This window comes from Perna viridis, chromosome 5, assembly GCF_037379345.1.
Source record: "Perna viridis isolate PV_CMFRI_1.1 ecotype Kerala chromosome 5, ASM3737934v1, whole genome shotgun sequence".
Classification (NCBI taxonomy): Eukaryota; Metazoa; Mollusca; class Bivalvia; order Mytilida; family Mytilidae; genus Perna; species Perna viridis.
In genome coordinates this window covers 9,903,562-9,926,535 of record NC_142449.1, presented here as the reverse complement: position 1 = coordinate 9,926,535, position 22,974 = coordinate 9,903,562, and the positions used below count along the sequence as shown (strand labels likewise).

Sequence of the window (22,974 nt, the reverse complement as noted above, 5' to 3'; positions counted from 1 at the left end):
TTTTGATTTGTGTTCATCAGTTGACACGAGTTCACAATTTTGAAGCTTTGTTTAACAACAAATATAAGGTTTTAACGAAGATTAAATGGCAAAAAAAGTGTCTCCTCAATGAGCCACAAAGCAAAATTTAAAAAGACTCCAAATGCCATTAATATAAACACTTCGTAAGCTTCTCATTTAAAACAAAATGTTCCTGATTTGTAATGTACAGTTTTAATTAAACAAATCAATCACAGGTTGAATGATTCATTTTGTGTCTTTTCATTTTTACCTTATTGAAGTTGATTTTAAACCTATTTACAAAATAGTGAACATATTTTAGGATGTAAAATACATATAATACATTATTTTGGTTATTCGAATTGGCGTCAAAGAGAATTACATTGACTGTGTATAGCTTATATGTTTACATGGTATGACGTAAATGATTAAAAGAAACAAGGAAAAATATTTGTTGAATGATTACCTCAAGTAATGAAAAAATAGAAATAACGTAATATCCGATATAAATAATTGTTTAACGAAAACAAAATATACATTTAATTCAAATAAAGATGGGATTAAACCAAAGAGAAATAATTTAAAGAGGAAATTTCAAATGGAAGAAAGCACACATTTACTATAAGTTAATGCTGTATGCTAGAGTTTGACTGAACACATGTTGGATTACAGATTTGCATCAACATTATATGGTAAGGTTGTTTGGCTTTTCTACCAATATTTAATGTCACAAAGCTATTCTCTCTTCATATTTTATGACTATTAATTTATTTAATGTCAGAATTCGCTATGCACTGGTCACGTGATCGAATTCTTTTTGTGTCTCTTGCGATTTTTTTTCATATGAACACAAATATGTATAAATTGCTTGTTACGAAGTATGTTTAAAAGTTTAATTCGTTTGAATTACACATTCTTTAACTTCAATGAGTATTTTTCTTTATAAAATCACATAATTATATAAGACAAGGAACATCCTGTATACAGTTGAACATGTTAACTATCACTTTTGGGATATCATATCCGGGTTGTAAGTTTGTATATATATATATTGTCTCAAAAGTGCAACACCCAAATGAAAAACCTAAGACTGGTTGTGTGATCTGTGATCTATAATCACCTGTCTGATTTATGTACACACGTTTACTTAAGTGTGTGTAAATGGAGAATTTTTGCCTTTTAATGAACGCTGCCGTTGTGGAGAGTAATATATTTTTTAGCTAAACGGATTATATTGGTGTGGTACACTGTTGCTTGTACAAACCTTTCAAACGTTTGTTTTTCGTTATATATAAATTATTTCTGTTATATATTATGCGTACTGTCCACTCATTTCTGCTGTATATAATTCTGTGTTTTTTTAGGTTAATTATTCCAGTGCTGATTAATGATGTACTAGCATTGTACTGCACCGTTAATGGAATGTGTAGTTGATATCTATATGATGCAATTAAGTATTAATACTAGGATTGTGACTTTTTTCTATTATAGAGGATGTCTTTTAAAGGTTCAATGCATGTTTCCTCTGTTTTATGCATATTAAAAAGAAAGTACAATTTTTAAAGAAATTTATTAAAATTTTAAACATCCGTAAAATGCAATTTATTTTATCACAGATGTAAAAATAATAAAAATTACATTATATAAAAAAACGGGTGAAATGACAAATGGTTTCTGTTAAAGAAACACACTAGTTACAGAAGACATATGCTGTTAACAGAATAAATAGATAATTAATAACAGTCTCTCTTCTCAAATTATATATTCTTCTTCAGTCAGGTATATATAATATATATATAAAATAAAAGTTTTCTTGCAACAATTGAACAAATGAACATTTACTCTGTAATAACAAAACATAAAATTCTGTAAAAGGAGACAAATTAACATTTAAACAGGAGAACTAAGATTGTCATGAATGGCAAGGGTCGTCAATGCCCAGTGATAATAACCAAAGGGACTATTTGATTTAGAATTACAATGTTTCATGCGTTTTGGGTAAATTGCTTTTTGAAAGAAATATATTTTACCAGAACTAATCAAAGAGAATTAAAGCAATGTACCCTGCATAAATAATCATACCCTAATTAATGTAACTCTTGCTGAAATATACATTTTGAACGTACATTTCATCCAGAAAGAAAAATCATTTAACATGATGTTACTATTGTACTAATTTTGATAATACAAATCTCAATTATCGTAAACTTTCACCAATGGATTCATACAAAATCTCATTCCACTTTTCAAAGTACTCGCAAAACATTAATAAAATATCAAATTAATCAAAACAAAAAAACAAAACAAAACAATAAAACATTAACAGGAAACACGTACAAAGACCAATGACATCGAAGTTTTAAAAATTTAAATGACCAAAGCATCTATCTAGCAATATTTCTATATTTAAACAGAGATGTTTGAATAGAGCCGAAAAATGAAACAATAGTTTTTTTTATTATTTTGCACTGATTGCAGGTGGAGCAGATCCCTCTCGTTCTTGTCTTAGTTTCTTTAACTCTCTTTGTAATAAAAACAACTGAGCTCTACACGGTTTGATAACAGGTTGTATATATGTCTCTCTATGAACGGTCTGAAAGTCTATTTCGCCGTCTTTGGATATTTGCTTATGTTCTGGTCTAAAGTCTTTCACAAATTCATATTTCTTAGGGATGAATGAAGACTTTGTAACACTAGCTCCCTCGAACTTGGTCTGAGGAGGAAGATAGGGCTTGTTTTCGTGAAAATCTCCGTATCTGACTCTTGTTCCAGGTCCCCAGTTCTTGAAGAATTCTTTGTTCATGGTTCTATCGTCAAACCTTATATCATCTCTTCGTGGAATCTGTCCTTCTCTTGGTATTGCTTTCATTGACATCTTTGGAATCTCTTTTGGAACATAATCACGCTGAAAGTAACAGAAACAAATATCATAAAGAGGTACTCTTTTCTGAATCTAATCATAAAGAGGTACTCTTTTCTAAATATAATCATCTTTTGTACTTTTTGATCTTTTTCTATTTTAAAACAAAAAATACAAAATGAATATCAATTTAAGTAGACAGCTTTTTAAAGCCTCAATATTCTTACGGTGTGTACTGTTATTAATAGCAAAAAGAAGATTTTGTTAGCATAACCGTATGCCACTGTCTATTCACACATCATATCATACTTTAAAATACTTAGAATTCTTAAAATCGTTTTATTAGGGAGCATGTCTTGATGGTTGTGTATCAGCTTTTGTATTCCTTTTATTCCTGATTTACTTTTCAGCGTTTTGGAAATTGTACGAAGGAGTGGCCAGTGTTTTATGTCTAAATTCATTTATACCTTGTTACATGTTTCTGTTTCAAACTTGACAGTTGGTGGTTCGTAATCAGCATAGTCTGTCCTTATAGCTTTAGCCATCGGGTTGATCAATACATCGTGTCCTTTAAATATGTCCCTCTGCTCTGTAGTCAAACTCCGTCTAAAACAAAATATTAATGCAATGCAGGCAAATATGGTCAATATAAAAATGTTCTGGTTTATAAAAGAGTAATCAAGGGAAACAAGGTTATAAGGTATTCAAAAGAATGTAATACAGGGACAAAGGCCCGACATGGAAAACAGACATACACAACAAAGAACATAAAGTAACTAAAATCATACACACAAAGTAACAAAAGCAAATGAGCAACTCGGACTCCACTAAAAACTGGGAGCATGGACCAAGTGCACCGGTAGGATAAGCGTCCTCTGCTTAAGTAGTAAAATAGTAAACTGGTTGCAAGTGTAAAAGAATCCGAGAGAATATTTATCCGGTTTCCCAGAGAAGGAATGTTCTATTATTTATCAATAAATTACGCAATTTCTTAGGAATATGGGTGGATTTTTAACATAAATAATGTAAAAAAAAAATGGAAAATTGTTTTAAAAGTTCAAAATTTAAAAAAAAAATAATAATAAACATACTTGTTATCAAATTTCAGATCAATGGTACATGGAGCAGGTTCAGCAGCTCTGGCTCTTTCTGGGTCAAGGTATTGGGGAAAGTCACGTCTATTCTGTGTCTGTGTTTCTATCTTTCCTAAGTTCTTTGATACTTTTAACGTGGGTGTGTGTGTGGTCCGCTTAGAACGATGATCTCCATCATGTTTGGTGAAAGTGTCATTGTTTGTTGTATTCATGAACATGTCACCTAAAGTAAAAACACATTTCAGTCCAAATAAATGGCATCCACTTCACATAAACTGCAGAAAGCAATGTTATACTACTGTAGTACAATACGTATGTCTCCATGTGTGTATTTCATTTCATTGAAATTAAATACTTAACCAGGGGACTTAGATAAAATATTAAATTGAATTTATTTAAAATTTTTAGTCAGTGTTAATTGCTTTTCTAAATAGATTATCTATAATCGTCTTTAGTAATACTTCTTGTATACGGTTTAAATACCATGTATACGATTATACCAAATGATCAATATCTACAGACAATTCTAGCAGTGTTGCTGAAAAAATGCGTTTCAGTATTTTTTAAATAAATAAAACTGGTCTAAAGCAAAATATGAAAGAACCTATAGTGAGTATGCTCATATGCCCTAGGCACCTTCATATTAGTTACTGATTTTCAGAGAAATCCGATTTAGGGAACCACATTTCCAGGAAAGACTCGGAAACATATCACCCGTCTTGCGAATACGATCCAATCCGTTACTGTCTGCAACAGTTCACTCTAGTTGGAATGAAATCCAATCACAAAATACAAATGCCTATCGTGGCGACACAATAATGACATACCGACAGAAAATTCAAAAACATTATACCCTCTGTAACTTCTTTCAGTGGGGTCATGGAGTCGTGTCATATAAAAGATGTATGTTATGTAATTAATGTCATACCTTCCATTTTGATGTTAGCTTCGGCTAGCCTAATTGCATCAGGTCTCTTTACAAATTCTCCTTTAAATGCATCCTTAGTCTCTGATCCATTATACTTCTCCTTCATTTGAGGATACAAAATAGATCCTGTATAAAATAAGCAATGAGTATAGTAGCTTCATTGGAGTAAAAATTATAGAGTGGGTATATAGGAGTACATTTATAACCAGAATCACCGAAATTAATTAAATGCCTGTTCATCTAAGCTTATTTATTTGAAATAACGTCGGATACCAAAAACCTAAAAAAAATATGGAATAATAAACGAAAACTCATAAAAGTGATACTTTTCAATTTAAAATAAAATATTGCGTATCAATTAAAAAGTTATTCTATAAAGGAACCAAATAAACATCTAAAGTATATGTAATTATTACCTGTAAATGATGGCATTTCCCCAAACAGTACTTGTTTTGTTGGTACCCATTTTTTAAAGTGCTCTTTATTAGTGGTAACCTTTTCAAACTTGGCATTGGATGGGATATAATTAGACCTTGGTTCCATTCGTCTGAATTCTGGCTGTAACTGTTTGGGGATGAATTCGGCAGTGTATGACGTTGTTCCGTCGATCTTTGCTGACGACGGTTCAAATTTCTCCTCCTGTAAATCGTACACTATCTGCTTATTTCAAGAGTAAGTTGTGAGAAAATAAATTTCTATTTATGTAAGAGTTGGATGGTTAATTAATTGTATTATCTGTTTAAAAGCAGTTATCTTGGTATTTTGGAATTTATTTGCAACAGTACACGACGGCTTATACTAATACCATACAAATATGATCCTTAAACTACTATTAACTCGAGTTTTATACTGCGTAAAATGGATGTTCGTGCTTTAAAACCAGACTTACCAAACATGAAAATCAACTTTATTCATTTCAAGAGAAAACGCATGGATAAAACTCGAATGTACAAACTTTTGTAGAATGACATGACAATGGTTTTATTACTGATAACTGTTAAACTCTAAAACCTTTAACCAATAAAATTTGCTTTAATAGCAAGTACAACTCTGAAAACCGTCATTAAATATTTACAAAAAAGATAACATGTATATATTCATTAAATTTCTACTTCTTGTACAAGAAAAAGACGTTATTTCAAAACTTCTTAGTTCGTTCACCTTTTTTTTGTATGAATGGGTAAGTATAAAATGTTTATAACAAGCAAGAATCATGCAGCAGAATTAAACAGATAAATTGTAAACAGGTCCATGTGCATGCATTATTAATGTTAACACGAGCGTTAGTGTTAGTTGCAGTATAGAAGCCAGACAGAAATATAGATTTACTTATTTATCATAGTCGTAAACTTTAATACATAGTTTGTTGAACAAATGTGTTTTTGCTTCCTTTTATTTGTTAATATTGACACGCGGTTTAATAGGTTCGAAGTGGGCCTAATGTTGACACAACGTAAATGAAATTATACAATTATCAATACAGTAAAAACATTTTTTCTCAGCTATTATGAAACACAAATATAAGATTTCAATAGATCTATTCATCTGTGATTTCTTGATTTAAACCCCGTCATACTTCTTAATTCCTCTATTGCCTTCATTTATCATAAATTGTCAACTTGATTGAACATCAGTTGAAAGAACGTATGTGGATATATACTTACACGCTAATGACAGTTTTAGAGAAACTTAAATAAGAATTAATGGTCTAAATGCTAAAACGAAAATTTAGAAAAGAATCGCGAACATGGCACGGGTCAAAGGATAAATAAGACAATTCTATCTTTAAATGTAACATTACTATGGAGACGCATTTTATCTCGTGTTTGCACTGAAGCACATACATATACTTTAGGACATCACTGGGAACTATGTATTCTATACTATCCATACTGCTTTTGATGGTTTTAAAATTTGTATCCAGAGTTTTCTGTTTAACAAGCTATGTGTCCAATATCGAATCATCAAACAATTTCCATTAAAAGTTTTTTGTATGATTACATGTACTTAGCTGATGTTATTGTTATTGGTACACTAGTATGATAATTATCATTTTTATTATAAAAGGCATAAATATTGTAACCATTTAAATGTAACTGACTTTGTTAACGGCCTTATGATCGACGCCACAATTCAAAATGTTTTTTAAATGAAGCTGAAACCAAGAACAGTCTAGGTTTACATGTAACATAGAGAAAGTCGAGCAGATATCCCTTACAAACCATTTCATGTAAGACGAATACAGATGGTGCGAAATACAGAAATGATTTTTATTAATTATAAATAAACAGCTAAAATATTTATAGGCTATACGGTGTATAAATACACAAGAGCGTCAGTTCATACTTCGGTTACTGAAACCAAGTATGAAGAAGAAACAGAAAATCCTGTTATACAATCCTAGAAATGAGATTTGCTACGCTAATTAAGATAAGATAAACCAATCCTAATTTTAGTGTATTACTCCGTTTTGTCTTACACTTTTACTGCCACGGCGGCCATGTTGAATTTTTCTTGTAGATGTAGTGAAAATGGCACTCCCGTACAAATCCTAAAAATGTGATGGTGCGAATACTATTTGAAATGATACATGAACACAATTGAATATATGAACAAAACGACACATGATTATTAAAAAATTCTGTGCAATAGATGATAGCAGAAAAATCTCAGGCTGAGTATAAATGGCAATCATAGATATGTTGCCGAGCTAAATGGTTTCAACTCTGTACGTACCATGCTTAGCTATACAACAATATAAAGATGTAGAATTTATAGGATATCTATTTGTCCCTCATATGGTTCTTAGTATGACAATGTGTAAGCTAGTGAGAATGCACACTTGATTTTCTGTAGGAATTTAAATTGTAAAAATCAATACAAAGTAGTTTTGAAATTAAAAAAAAAACATTAAAAAATATTAAATGAAGCAATGTATAAATAAATTTCTAATTTATAGGAAAAGTTATTACATTGACAATGGGTGAATCTAAATGGCATTCATTGGTCATGGTGTCAATAATTTGACAATGAAAATAACTTCTCTATTTCATGCTTTTTTTTTAAATATCTAAACTACCGTAATTAGTTTATGTGTTTCAACATTCAACATTATTTTCGTCCTAATTGAAATCGTAAACAAAATTTTGAGGAAGGTATATGGGCATGAAAATAAAAGTGGCATGCAACCATCCTGCATTATATAAAAATGAAACTTATAAATTCGATTCAAACAATTTGTAACCTTTGATAATAAACAAAAGCGTAAGTGGCGTTTCAACATGGATACGAAGTATATTACCGGTATAATTGGCTTGGTTCTTTCGATTTGTCCATGTGATTTAAAGTCAGCTCGTTGGTTGGTGTCGAAAAACATTGGCTCCTTTGGTATCTTTGGCTTGGGTACATCTGTCAGGGGTCTTTTACTGGATCGTGGACGCTGAGGGACCCCTTTGAATGTAGACTTGTAGTCTGTTTCTGGCAACGGTACGGATTTTCGTGGTATAGGAGGTGGTCCATTTGGTCTTCGTTTGTGTTTTCTGTTGAAAATATTTACTATTTTTAATGAATTTTGATAAATAAAAAAGCTACTACAGAAAAATCTTGAAATTTTGGAATACCTAACTACAATTACTTATATACACATAAGTTAAATTTGGTGACTTGGTGCTATTAATTATCTGTTATTAAGAATTCCAAATTGTTTATGATGAAAGTATAATATTATTAGGCTCAAAGAGTGCAAGGGTAATGTTCTATGTATAAATTTACCCAACTTATTAATTTTCATTCCGTGAAACAGTAATTACGACTGAATACTGAGTATTACAATGTATTCAAATAACCAGGTAAATGATATTTGCCCTTTAATTACGTATAAAACATTATATCTATTTAAATCTAATCGTCTTTGAAGTAGATCTCTTATCGCATTGTGTTTCCGACAATATCATTGTCAGCACTATATAACTCCGGGGATTAAATATACGTACAGTTTTAATGACATTAGAAATATTACATAGGGAGACAGCTTGATAATGGAGTAGTCATATGAAACAACGAGAGTTGAAACATAAAACTTAGGTAAAGAGTTTTACTAAACTTGATGAAGCACTTTAAAAAGGTGAACTGAACAAATACACGACGTATAGATCAATATGAGAAAGGTGAAGAGTGTGGCATGCTTTTAATGGGGGTATAATAGGCTGGCTATTAGTATTATACGGACACTGAAACAGACAATATCTGATACGACATGTATAAAGAGTGATTTTATATCGTGGGTTCAAAAAGAGGTTAATGGTAGTTGACCTTAGATCTAGGGTGGTTATTTACTCATGCAGGTGCTTGTAAAGTTTGTTTTACCCATATAAACTGAATGGTACAGCTTTTCCTTCCAAGTAGTCTTTATAACAGCTTTAATTCAAAATAAGAATAGCAAGTTAGCTTTTTGTCCAACATACATCTATAGTAAATCATTGCGAAGTACACAGTTCGTGGGTTCCAAGAGTGGCACTTCACAGATAATATAGCAATATTCATTGTTAAATAACAAAATAGCAACACTCTTTACAATAAAATTTAAAACTGGTACTTCAGCACTTCAATTATTTGTACACACGAATACTTATAGATAAAAACTTACCCACAATCGCATAGGTCACTTATGGACACATTATCCGGAAATTGTTCCCTCAAAATATCATCAGCATTCAAAGCCATTGCGAATATCTTAACCTTATGGAAAGATCTGCAGTTAACACTACATAATAAGCAACAAGACTTACAAATACTTCCAAAATTAAATAAAACCGCGTGGTGTTAATTAGTACCTATGGTTTATTTGCACAATTAGTTATTTATCGTATCCAATCCGGACAGGTTTTACCCTTGACGACGTTGATAGAAACGGCTGTTCTATTCATACCCCGCTGCAAAAAAATAAAATAATATCCATCGACGATATCCCATTTCTAAACAATGACTTACCAAGAAAAGAATATTTGTTAAAAGAAACATTTTATATGACATAATTGAAATGTCATAATATAGAAAAAAAAAATCAAAATTAAATTAGGTGGGAGGTCAACGTAACTAAGAGTATATCTAAATGCCGTAGAAATAATTGTTATCGAAGATGAAAAGAATTTATACAAATGTATAAGTTCCAAGTAAAACAAAAATTCTAATATGACGTGCTTCAAAGCTCTTTAGACAACAGCCGTGGTGAAAAAGTGATAATTTCATGATCAAGATTTCGTGCAACACATACGCTGCGTCTATTCATAAATGATGAAGAAACTAGTCCTATAAGAATCGAAATAAATCACGGAAACTCAATTTCATCATTGTTTTACCACGGGATGGCCATTTATGTCGTTATTTAACTCTTAATTCATTATCGCTGGGGGTAAAACAATGTGACAGCCGTGGTAAAACGTGATAAAATGGAGTTTCCGTGATTTATTTCTTAAATCCTCGTACTTTTAAAAATCATCGTTTTTGCTGTATGCTAGGTGATGTCACCATTACTCATACAGTGTATAGTATCTATAGTTTGCAGCGCATCCAATAAATTATCCGTACAACGCTGTGTGTGTTCTACTCTGTGATTTTGTAGTTTCTCGTACAACATATTTATAATCCACGGATTCATTCAAATACTATTCTAAATATTTTTTTCATAGTCAATCGATATTTGTCCACAAGTTAATTCAAAACGAGATCTAGAATTATTTTAATGTCGGACATGTACTTGATTTATAGTGATCCTCCATTTGAACATTACAGTCTAACATTTTGTCTGTAGATTTTCTTCGTCGGGTGCTATGAAAGCTGCGTCGTCTGGATATATTCTTTAGTCCTTGACGTGCGAGGAACGTGGCATTTTTCCAACACGGTGCACCACAATAGTTTAGTACGGTTAGGTTTTCCGTATAATGGCCTGACGTGACCCCAGCGCGTAGCATGCCAGGAGTACCCCATTCCACCATATGAGGCACACAACCAGAGTTCATCAAAGATCAAAAATCAAATCAACCAATTGTTTATCGCAAACTTCATGAGATCTCTGTCTTGAGTTTTTTTTTAAATGGGCTTAGCTTATATTTTGTGATTGATGACCGCAGATTTTGCCACTTGCCTATGAATTTCTCTTTATTAACATAATATTCAAAATTTAAGGGTGGAGCTCAAAATTCAAAGATGTTGCATGCTTATTCAAGGGTGAAGGAGTTCCGCCCTTCAACAGCCTGTAGTTATCCCTGACAATCCAGTTGGTCTGAGGGCAGAGCTCCCTACCCCCTGGCCAGGGTTCTCATAGCGCTATAGAGTCACCTTCAGTACGACAGGCTTAGTACAGCTGCGGGCTTATTCTTTTGACACCCGGCCCACACGAGGCGCATGCACATATCTCAAGCCAGTTTCATTACCTATATACATGCAATATGATTCATCCATTTGAAGCTCTCAGTTCCGTTACACTTTAGTTTATACAATAATGAATACAATAAACTACTTAAATTATCATCGTTTTTGATACGTCTACACCAAAGTAACAACATTCTTCTTTTAGCTCTCACTCCTATTGGAAAACGCCCCAATTCTCCATAAACCATATAATTAGGAGTCGAACTTCGAATCTTCAAAATTCTTTTTACGAAAGCAAAGGTATGCTTTTTCAATAATTTGTAAATTTTCACGTTGTATATTTTTTGAAAGATGGACAATGGTTATTGATAAAGTCAAGAAATTAATTCTTAATTCGTAATTAATTGAGTAAAATAAAATGAGATTCCTCATCCAGCACTTTACATCTGTTAAAGTATTTGTTACAAAGTTTATGTTTTCTATGTATTTTTCTATTTATACCAATTTCAACACATATAGAATGAACACAAAAAAATTAGAACTATATTTAAATGTATCTTTCCTTCGATGTCATTTTTATTTTTAATATTTTTATTCATTTAAAAACAATTGGATGAATTAAGTGGGTCTAAGGCTGTCTGCTTGTCTGAAACCTCTTTTAGTAATGAAAGAAACCTGAATGCGAATTGCCAATTTTCAGAGATTACTGCTTAAACTGTACATTATTTTCGAAGAATTGTCAAACTCATCATGGCCGTAGCCAGAGGGATGCCATGGGTGCAAGTGCACCCTTCATTTGCTTAAAATATTAAAAATTCCTAGAGAAAATCAGATAAAATTGGATGTGCACCCACTTTGAAAGATAACACTGTATACGAGTACACATCCCTTTCAAAATTTCTCGCTATGGCAGTGTATATGCCCTAAATTGTGGACAATTTTGTTTGAAAATTTTGTGAGATTTGTGCACAGAAATTAACGATAACCTAGAAGCCCTAAATTCTGAATTGGACCCTCTGTTGCAAATTTCTTGATACCCGGCCTTCAATTGATAATTTTTCGTTTTGAGTTTTGCCAGCAATGATTTTAGTAGATTTGTGGTCTATTATAAAATTTATTATTGAATTTTAGCCTTTTGTGGAAGAGAACTTAAACTTTCGTTTTCTTTTTAATAGATGAAGCTCCATAATCAGGGGTTTTATATAGTAAGTGTCATCGCGTTGTCGTTAAAGGAGAACGTTTGATGCCGTTGTGAAAGTCCTAGTATTAAACGGTGATTGGTTGAATCGTATTTCGTACGCCTTTTACAAGTCACGTGACAGGTGGCTAAAAATGGCAACTTTGGATGTTCGGTTAAAGAAAGTAAACAAAATATACCAAGAAGGCGTTAGTATATTAAACAAAAAATATAGAGTCTTAAACACATTGATATTAAAGTCCCCACTTCACGCTCTTTAAATTATATTTCGCTTACATTTTACCTTTCAGTTGAAATTCTTCTGAAGCACTCCCACCTGCATTGGCAACTACTTAAAAATTATCTACAAGTGTAAATATTTTACATCTGTAAATGTAAGAAGTTTGGTTTCAGTGCTCTATACTCTATGTCAGAAAATAGAAATATTAGCCTCCCAACCAAGGTACACTGTTTATTTCGTATAAGAAGAAGAAGAGGACTGTTCATTCACCAATAAATTAAAGGGCTCACAACTTTGATAAAGGGCATGATTACAATACAATTTTTTTTTACATACAACAGTTTTGATTGACCATATATAATAACATATAATATCAACAGTTAATTTACAAACTAAATTATTGTCACATTTTTTTAGCTTTTACTTGCATTATGAGTAATACATCATAGTAATCAGCACATAGTGTTTAGTTATCATACTGGCACACCTCAGTTTCATTGGATTCTGATAATGGAGATTATAATTATGATCATCAAATTATTATATGAATAAAGAATGTAAATGTATATTTACTTAAGGGCATATCTATTTGCAATAGTGATAATAATGCATTAAAAAAAAAAAAAAAAAAAAAGGAAAGAAAAGAAAAAATAAATAAATGCAGTGGACATAATTCTCACTATAAGCCTTCTTGTGCCCAGTGCAGAGAAGCAAGTCTTTTGAGTTGCTTTAAGGCAAAGGACACCAAGGGACGGTGCTCTATGCTTCAAGTATGAAAATTAAGGATCAAATTTGCATATACTGGGCTTTTAATTACCCGAAATTTTTGCATTACATATTACAATATAAGCAGAAAAAGATATGGGAAAATATTAATGATAGATAAAAAAAAAATAATAATAATAAATAACATATACAAAAAGAAAAAAGAAAAATTATAATTTAAACACCACTTGATATAACAAGATCATTTAAACCAGATAAAATAATAGAGTTTTCACAATTTAAGATCCATATAAATTTGTTTTCATCACTGAGGTTAATAAAATGTGGACTTGTAGATATTATTAATTCATATAGTATATCTCTCTCTTTTTTATTTGACGAGCATGAAAAAAGTAAATGTACTTCATCGTCAACTTCTCCTGAGGCGCACCTGCGACATAATCTATTTTGTCTAGGAATACCATGATAACACCCTGTTTCTATCTCTAGTCTATGAGATTAGATGCACAGCTTCGTAATTTTTCTCCTTTGCTCAAAATTTACTTGAGATAAGTATCTCTCTAGCCCAAAATTGTTTTTAATTTTAGCATATACATTAAATTTGCCTTCACTGTTCTTTCTCAAATTTCTTACCCATGTCTCTCTATAGTGCTGAGAAAGGATATTTGTATTGATATTTGTATAGCATGGACCTAAATACACGAGATTAATGCAACTAACTGAAATCTCATATGGCTTAGAATAAGATTTCATACTTGCATAAACAACAATAACAACTTTACTTAAAATGACCATTACTAAAAAAGTATTTCGAATGTTGAAAAAAAATACCTTCAGTTTCTCATTCTACAATATTATACCACATTTTTCTGCCACTGGAACAAACCAAAAGAAGTCACGCACCCCCTGCTTTTGATGAAAATTAAAATAATTCAAATTAAATTCATAATTTTCACTTTAACCAATCACAACTTCTTCGTTTCATAAGAGTTTCCAACTTGTGCATTTTCTGGGTGTCTGCAACAATTTATTTCAGATCATTTCATCAAAAGAGGAAAAAGTTGTTTAATAAATAAATGGATTGCTTTTGTTGATTCATTATAATCTTGAATTGATAACATTTCAGTTTGTTAGATATTTTCTGTCAATAAACTTTTCTCTTTCTGCTTCAAGGGGGAACATTCCATAATGTAATGGTATGCATCTCTGATAGAGTTATTGCATAGGGAGCATATTCTTTGGGCTCTAGGTATATTTTTTCCAGCAACCTCTTTCAATTAGAAGTTTGTTATTAGTAGTCCTAAATTTTGTGAGCATGACAATATCTTTAACATTCAATATGTTGGGGTACATGTACAAATGTAGTTAAACTAAATTGTAATTCCAGATAAAGGCGATAGCTTAGGGTTTTTGGTGAGTTTTGTACATTTCCTTGCCAGGTCTGTTTGAACCCAAAAACCTCCCACAAATCTTATATTTTTATGTTGTAGGTTCTAAATTTTTCATTGATCTTGTTGGAGTCTCCACCCCCACCAATGTGGGACGGTTAGCAGGTTTGTCCTGACATAATAATATGCAATAAACCATTAAATAATTAGGTGGAGGTGATTGTTGTATTCCAACTTATTACCTTCATACATGTATGGCTATCATGTCAAACTATTTATGACTCTTACAGAGATTTATCACTCAAACTTTTGGCAATATATCTGGTATATTACTTGATGAAAACTTAGCTATTTGGCAAAGTTTAATTATGAACATAATTTTCTTGGGAAAACAATTCATAGACTGTGACAATTGCATGCACTTAATTATGATTAAACACAATTTAATTGCTGTAGTACCAGGCCATTACCAGTGACTCAGCACTATAAGTCATTGCTCTACCAACTAAATTATACATGTAATAGTGTTGAGATCTATGCAATATTTGAAATCTACCCAAGACAACTGTGAGAGGGAACTACCATTTAAGCTCGTAGTTTATTCTATTATTATTATTATTATTAAGTGCTTCAGATTTAGCCCAACTGATTTATCTTTTAGGATGTAGTAGCAGGAGTTATTGTTGTGTCTAGTAATGGGGATCTACAGCATCAAGGGATCACATTGGCAGTTGATGGTGCAGTTACTTTACAACTTAGTGCCAAAAGTGTTGGACTCTTTGAAGCATTTTATAATTCCTTAAAGGTTTGCTATTTATTATGAAAAGTACAAGACAATTTGAGCTCTCCTGAACCAAAAGAAAAAAAAATCATGTAAGCTATAGTCATCACTTCACATTGTCTGTCAACCGTTGTTGTCTGCCATTGTTCCTTTTTCTTTTAAATCTTCTCTTCTGAAACTGATAAAGGAACTGTAACCAGATGGTTACCAGTATTCTCTGGATGTAGATGTTTATTCTGCCACTTTCAATATTTCATCCAAAATTCTGAAATATTCCAGTTCTGTGTCTGTCTCCAGCTTTTGGAACTTTCTCCTGCCAAGTCAGATAGTGAGATCTTCTGTTGTTATACACATATATCAAATAAATTGTCATAGCATAGATGAGTCAATTATAGTTTTATTGCTGTTGATGTCTAGTAAAACAACACTACAACAAATCTCCCTTTTTTGAGAGGGAAATCTATCTGTTTAATGTTTTCAAAGGTTCACACCTATGTATCAATTTACTTTGAAAGTTGATTCTAATTATGCTAATCATTCAAATAATATGATTGCCACTTCCATTTTTATACACTTGTCTAAGATGGGACGTATTATGGTATACTGTTGTCCGTCCGTCGTCAACACTTCGGACAATAACTCAAAAACAATGTCTACCAACTTTTATGAAACTTTGAATTGTTCATATCTATTGACGTCAGCTCCCTTTCGATTTTTATAAATTTCAGATTCATGATTTCCGTGTTATGAATTTTTATACTTAAAAAAAGGGGGATTTTTAAGTTTTCGCACAATAACTCAAAAACACTTTCACTAATTTTTATGAAACTTTGGTGAATTGTTCATATCTATGGGAGTAAGCTCCCTTCTTATTTGTATAAATTTGTCAAATTTTACGTTTCCATGTTCTTGATGTTTTACTCTTTAAAAAAAGGCAGAAACTGCAAAGGAAATTTTTTCGTTGAAAATGGACCATTTGTTATGATTGTGCCAGATTTTTTGTGCTTTTTTTATTTCCTTTTTTTTTTTCGGTGGGGGGGGGAGTAGGGGGAGGGTATTTGACAGGGCTCACAGTATTTCTAGTTGATCATATAACTTCATTAAAAGCACAAGGACAAGTTAAAAGGGCAACGGGCAAATCATGTGCTTAAAGCACAGCTCTTTATTCACTTTGGGGGTAGGTTATAAATTTGAACATTCGTCTAAAAAACTATGAGAGACAATGGAAAGTACATGTAGATATCTTAAGATCTCTACAAAAGTCTCCATTAAATCAATGTTGTAGGATTACCCCTTTTTAGAGTTATCACCCTTAAAAGGGACACTATTTGCATTTATTAACTTCTACCTTGAAAACTTTAATCATGATTGTACACAGAAAGGCTTTCAATTGATTGAATAATTCTTATGGCAATGCCTCAGATGTCTTCTTCAGTTCAAAGTTGTAACACTTTTATTTTGAGTTATTGCCCTAGAAAAAAAAATTGTGATGTTTAGCTAGTAGTATGTAAACCATAGTAGTAATAGATAACGAGAATCTTTAAAATGATGAAATGATAATCATTAGATGTATTAAAGTCATAGTTGTAAAACCACTCTTTATTGGAGTTATTGCCCTTGACATGCAAAAAAATTAAGGGTAAGATAATATTTTATTCACTGGAGTAACCAATTCGTCTCCATCATTAAATTTTTGTCATCAAAGTCTCCATAGCTTGAATTTAAATATGCTCACCAAAGCTTCCATGGTCTAGTTTGAGTTGAGAAATACTTAAAACTACTCTTACCTACTATATATAAATAATGTTCATTTTTTTTACTACAGTTTTCATGTTTTTTTTTCTTGCTATTTCTATTTTTATTGTACAGTCTATTCATATTTATATGGTCAGTACTTTATTGTTTTTTTTCTATTCTTATTTATCTCTTCGTTTTCAGCCTATTCATTTGATCAACTATTCCTTAGAGATAGCTAAACCAGGGAAGCTGCCCAGTGGCAAGACAGAAATACCTTTTGAAGTTCCATTGAAGCCTAAAGGCAATAAAACATTGTATGAAACATACCATGGTGTCTTCATCAATGTACAGGTATAGAATCAAAATACATGCAATTTCATTTATTAGAGATTTCAGCAATCTGTTAATTCTAAGTTCATTTGTACATGTTACTATAAGGAATGTGATAAGCAGGGTTCTAAAGATGTGATTCATTCGATGCTTACTTTACCTTATATTTTGCATAATCATTGTAAAACATTGAGAATCTTGTTATTGGATGATATTCAAAAAGACTTTGTTCTATTCCAACAAATATTAAACACAATATTGTCTTATAGCACAAAGATACATGCAAATTCCTTTATTTGCTGTTTTGAAAAAATGGCTTTGATCTACACGTACATTGTTGCATATTAAGCAAAATTAAACACATTGAAACTTTTCAGATCTTTAAAAAATGCAGAGAGTGTTTACTCCTTAAATTTATATAAAACTAATTTAAAAAAATAAGTGAAATAGAGGATACATTATTTCTGTGGTAACAATTTAGTGTAGCATCAAGTATTTATACATTATGAAGGTTTCAAATTATATTGTAGTATTCTATAAAGGTGGACATAAAGAGGTCATTACTAAGTAAAGATCTCCAGAAACAGATTGAATTTATTGTAGAAAATAAAACATCTGTAAGTACACATTACATCTACATTCTTTTGAAAGAAATTTGCATGTAAAAAATTTGTCATTGAGTCTTACTTTATAGTCTCTGTACACCTTCTGGTTAGGTCATCATACAATCAATGCATTGTTGGTCAATTTTAAGTATCATGTAATTTTAAGAGTTATCAAGGGAACCAAGATTCTAGCAGAAATCAAAAGAATGTAATCCAGGGACAAAGACCACACATTGAAAACAGACAAACACTAAAGTAACTAAAATAATACATACAAAGTAATAAAAGTAAATGAGTAACTCGGACTCCACTAAAAACTGGGAGCATGGACCAGATGTACCGGTATGGTAAGCATCCTCTGCTTTTCTAGAAACACCTGCCGAGTTAAAAGTCAAGTCTGGGGTTGACAAAAGAGGAAAGGAAAACTTGCTAACCATCTTGTCAAAGGAGATTTTGGGTTTCCGAGTTCTTGACCTTGCTAATGTGAAAACTGATTCTTGACGTTTTTGTGGAAATAATATCAAAGCAATAACAACACAAAAAATATTACTTAATACATATCAATTGACTAATAAAAACTAAGATTTTCTTTTTACATCTGTTTTCAGAGCAAAGATGAAAAGAACAAGTCAAAGGCTATTCCATTTACCATTTCTCCTGAAACACTCACTAATGTTAAAGAGGTACTGTATCCTTAATCAATTTCTCCTGAAACTCTCACTAATGTTAAAGAGGTACTATATCCTTTATCAATTTCTCCTGAATCACTCACTAATGTTAAAGAGGTACTGTGTCCTTAATCAATTTCTCCTGAAATACTCACTAATGTTAAACAGGTACTGTATCCTTTATCAGTTTCTCCTGAAACACTCACTAATGTTTAACAGGTACTGTACCTTAATCAATTTCTCCTGAAACACACACTATTGTTAAACAGGTACTGTATCCTTTATCAATTTCTCCTGAAACACTAATGTTAAGGAGGTACTGTATTTAATCCTTAATTGTGCTTGTGCACATGTGTATTCATTTAAATTGCATTTTTTATGTGTGTCTTTTGACAACTTAGTATGTCTGTTGTACGATATAAATTTTAATAGTGTTTGGTATTTTTTCTCAGAGAATGAGTATCTCAGTCAGTTTTTAAATTTTGTTTCTTATTATTCTAAGTTGTTGGACTTGAAACATTGTTAAAAATGGGAGATAGTAATATAATGTACTTCAAATAAGCTGTTTTTTAACTTTATAGTTGATACAATCTACATCTACATGTATGACAATCTGATTAAAATCAGCTGTTAGGATATGCTACATTGACTGTAGGGAGCGTAAGACAATGTAGCGTATCCTAACAGCTGATTTTAATCAGATTGTATGTATGATTCTGTCAGGATGGTTTTGGTTAGAGTTACATAAAAAATATTTGTCATGGTTTATTCATAAAACCATATTGGCCTTAAATTATACTACTGTTTTTGATGTATACTATACATGTACATATACTATGAAATACCTATTCCTTTCAAAATCTGTACAGACTTGTCAACAGAAAGATGTTTAGTAGAGCATCTACAAAAAGTGATAAGTTAACTGTATATTATCAGAAAAAAAAATATATGCATTATCTCATTTACATTTGGACAGAACTTTCTGAAAAAATGCTAATAATTCATTTCCCTTAATTCATGATATTTCATTTTCATTTCAACAGAAGAGTAATGTTCCTAAGTTCAAGATTAAAGGAAAATTAACATCATCAGTGCTCAATATTACAGACCCTTTAACAGGGGAGGTAATCTAATATTTGTTAGTAACATTTTTTTAAGTACATACAGCATGAGGAAACTTACACTCAGTTTAACTCAACTCAATAACACATTCAATGGAATTTGATGAAATTTGATTTTGCATCACTTGAAAGTACATAATGGCTGACATTTTCATCCCAGTTGGATTCTTGTCTCTTTAACATATTCACCATACCTACTCTTTTTATATTGAAAGTAAATAGTTACTGTCAGATTCTTCCAAGCGAGATTAAATTAAACTCATACAATCATACTCCATATAGAAGTGTGTGTTATCTTTCTGTGAGTCTGTTTAAAGTATTTTTATTTTATTCTTGTTTACTGTACATCAGTTAATGGTGGAGAGCTGTGAAGCACAGATCAAATCTATTGAGATTCAGTTAGTAAGAGTGGAAACATGCGGGTGTGCTGAGGGGTATGCTAAAGATGGTAGGTGATTTTGTGTTCAAGTTTGTAATTGAATATGTGTCAAATGTTCACTAAGTGAAAAATGAAATCTCGGGAAGATTTTGTAATCTCAGATCTGTAAAAATATGGAACCTTTGGTATTTTACTTTCACTAGCAAATATTTCATTCTGCTTCCAATTGTAACTACTCCATCACCATTCAGTCTTGAAAGGTTCTTTAAATCCCTGTATATTCTTACATATACCGGAAAGTCATACAATGTCAATGATTTGATAGGTAACAAAGATTATGTATGTTTTTGAAGTCTTGCGATTTTGTTTTTCTGTATGTATGTCTGAAAGGAATATAATACAAGATTTTAGTATCAAAAAGTATTGAGTTTTTGAATTATATTCCATTCTTTAAATTTAATAAAAAAATAAAACAGCGTCTTCTTTGTTCATGTAATAAGGTGGAAAGTTTAACTGCAGCACAAACATTTTTGATAATTTTTATACTGAAAATAAGAGCTAATTAATGGTATTATTACTCTCATGATGTCAAATGTAACCACCTCAGTGTGCACACCATAAGTACAGGACGCTGTGGGATTGATGCCAATCGAGTCAGACCAAAGACTTTTAAAATTTATAATCTTTACTTCTCTTCTAAACATGAGGTATATGTATTTAGGGAACAGATTGAAGACCGGTTGATTTGGAGTCAGAATAATGTGTCCAGGTGGGATGTTACATACTTACCTGCATGTGATTGCTTCTGCGAGGTAGCACACACAAAATACTTGGCCCAGCATTTTGGTTGGTCAAATGTTGCTAAAACAATCAATATTGCAATTCATCTCCAACTGCCTCCTGATTAGTGGATTCACCCAAGGACTGCTAATTCTGGTTTACTTAAATATTTTTTTACATTATGGCAAATAAATCATAATGATGAACCAGTTAACAACAAAATAAAGTCAAGCCATGAAGTTTGTAACAAACATAATACATCAGTATATAGATGAATTAACATGCTGATGTTTCTTCCTTAGCTACAGAGATACAGAACATACAGATAGCTGATGGAGACATCAGTCGAGGTATACTGGTACCAATCTACATGGTCTTCCCAAGGTTATTTACATGTCCCACCCTGTCAACAAATAACTTCAAAATTGGTGAGTAATCCATACATGTGTACCTAACGACAGGTATGTCATTTCTACCAGAATGTAAACTTTTCTACAGTTTTACTGTGGGAACAGTCTATCGCTTTCTGAACATTACTGTGACCATTGTCAAAATGATCTAGAACATCCTGGATATAACCTGCCGTATGATCTACCGTAATTATGGTATGTCATTTAACTTTAAAAAAAAGACTGAATTTAGAGATGATTGCTGAAATATTTTTCTTCGTAAAAAATGTCCCAGTTAAAAAAATTCTATGCAGTATCAGAATCAGTTTGTAATTCAGTCGTGAGATATAATGCTGTTTTTAATCTAGTAACGGTCCCTGTGTAAGAATATATCAGAGGTTATTTTCTAATTTAATTCGATTTGTAACAAGATTCTGATTGGTTGGTTCTTTTTTAGCAAACCAGATTACTTTGTATAATGTCATTAGCATTGTTTGGTCTGCACTCCACGGTTCAAATAATCCAAAACAAAATAGCGTTTTGATTATGTATCAGCTATTAATATTTGGACTATCACCCGATAGAAATTAAATTATAAAGAATGTTTCAAATTATTGAACGAGTTATAAATACTAATTAACCTGGTTTCGGTCACTGCCGTAAACCATATTATTTCATTAACCCTGTTTTGGTCATTGCCATAAACCATATTATTTCATTAACCTGGTTTCGGTCACTGCCATAAACCATATTATTTCATTAGCTGGGTTTCGGTTATTGCCATAAACCATATTATTTCATTAACCGGGTTTCGGTCACTGCCATAAACCATATTATTTCATTAACCGGGTTTCGGTCACTGCCATATACCATATTATTTCATTAGCCGTGTTTTGGTCACTGCCATAAACCATATTATTTCATTAACTGGGTTTCAGTGACTGCCATAAACCATATTATTTTATAAAACCTGTTTAATAATAAGAAATATTTCTTAAACATTTGAATATTTTTTTTCTGTACAATGATTTTGTTTTCAGATGGATATGCCAATTGTTTAGTTTCTAATCTCTCACATGTTTTACTTATTTTTTTTCAGATTTTGAGATAAATGTTGTAGTCGTGTTTAGAGATGACCACTTGGTAACAGAGAACTTTCCAATCAAATTAGTCAGACACTAAATATACTTCTTAATATGTGCAATATTGTTGAATAACTTATTTTATAATATAAATTAAAAAAAGTATAACTTTATCTATACTCTTTATACATCCCAATCTAATTTAATTAGATTGTATATATATATATATATATCAATAAACCAAACTTGTTTTCCAGATTTCAAACATCAACAGTGTTCTAGGATTCCTATTTCCTGTTACCTGGGGCAAGTGAAATTT

The 22,974-nt window shown here is 31.5% G+C and overlaps 2 protein-coding genes across 3 annotated transcripts; one reads left to right on the top strand and one right to left on the bottom strand.

Moving 5' to 3' along the window:
* Positions 1-1,551: 1,551 nt before the first annotated feature.
* Positions 1,552-9,796, bottom strand: LOC148615912 (uncharacterized). Of its 2 annotated transcripts, XM_088582542.1 has the most exons (8): positions 9,528-9,796; positions 8,184-8,421; positions 7,362-7,433; positions 5,299-5,521; positions 4,883-5,008; positions 3,952-4,177; positions 3,328-3,466; positions 1,552-2,905 (listed from the first exon to the last, which is right to left on the bottom strand). In XM_088582542.1, the coding sequence occupies exons 1-8, from the start codon at positions 9,602-9,604 to the stop codon at positions 2,459-2,461; spliced, it is 1,548 nt and encodes a 515-aa protein (XP_088438668.1). In that variant the 5' UTR covers positions 9,605-9,796; the 3' UTR covers positions 1,552-2,458. The 2 variants fall into 2 exon arrangements, with proteins under 2 accessions (XP_088438668.1, XP_088438669.1); XM_088582543.1 differs by lacking the exon at positions 7,362-7,433.
* A 2,736-nt stretch (positions 9,797-12,532) lies between these two features.
* On the top strand, positions 12,533-22,828 carry LOC148615911 (vacuolar protein sorting-associated protein 26C-like). The gene is made up of 9 exons (XM_088582537.1): positions 12,533-12,637; positions 15,445-15,588; positions 17,503-17,652; positions 18,162-18,248; positions 18,845-18,919; positions 19,948-20,028; positions 20,377-20,473; positions 21,487-21,612; positions 22,673-22,828. The coding sequence occupies exons 1-9, from the start codon at positions 12,584-12,586 to the stop codon at positions 22,753-22,755; spliced, it is 897 nt and encodes a 298-aa protein (XP_088438663.1). The 5' UTR covers positions 12,533-12,583; the 3' UTR covers positions 22,756-22,828.
* Positions 22,829-22,974: the final 146 nt, after the last annotated feature.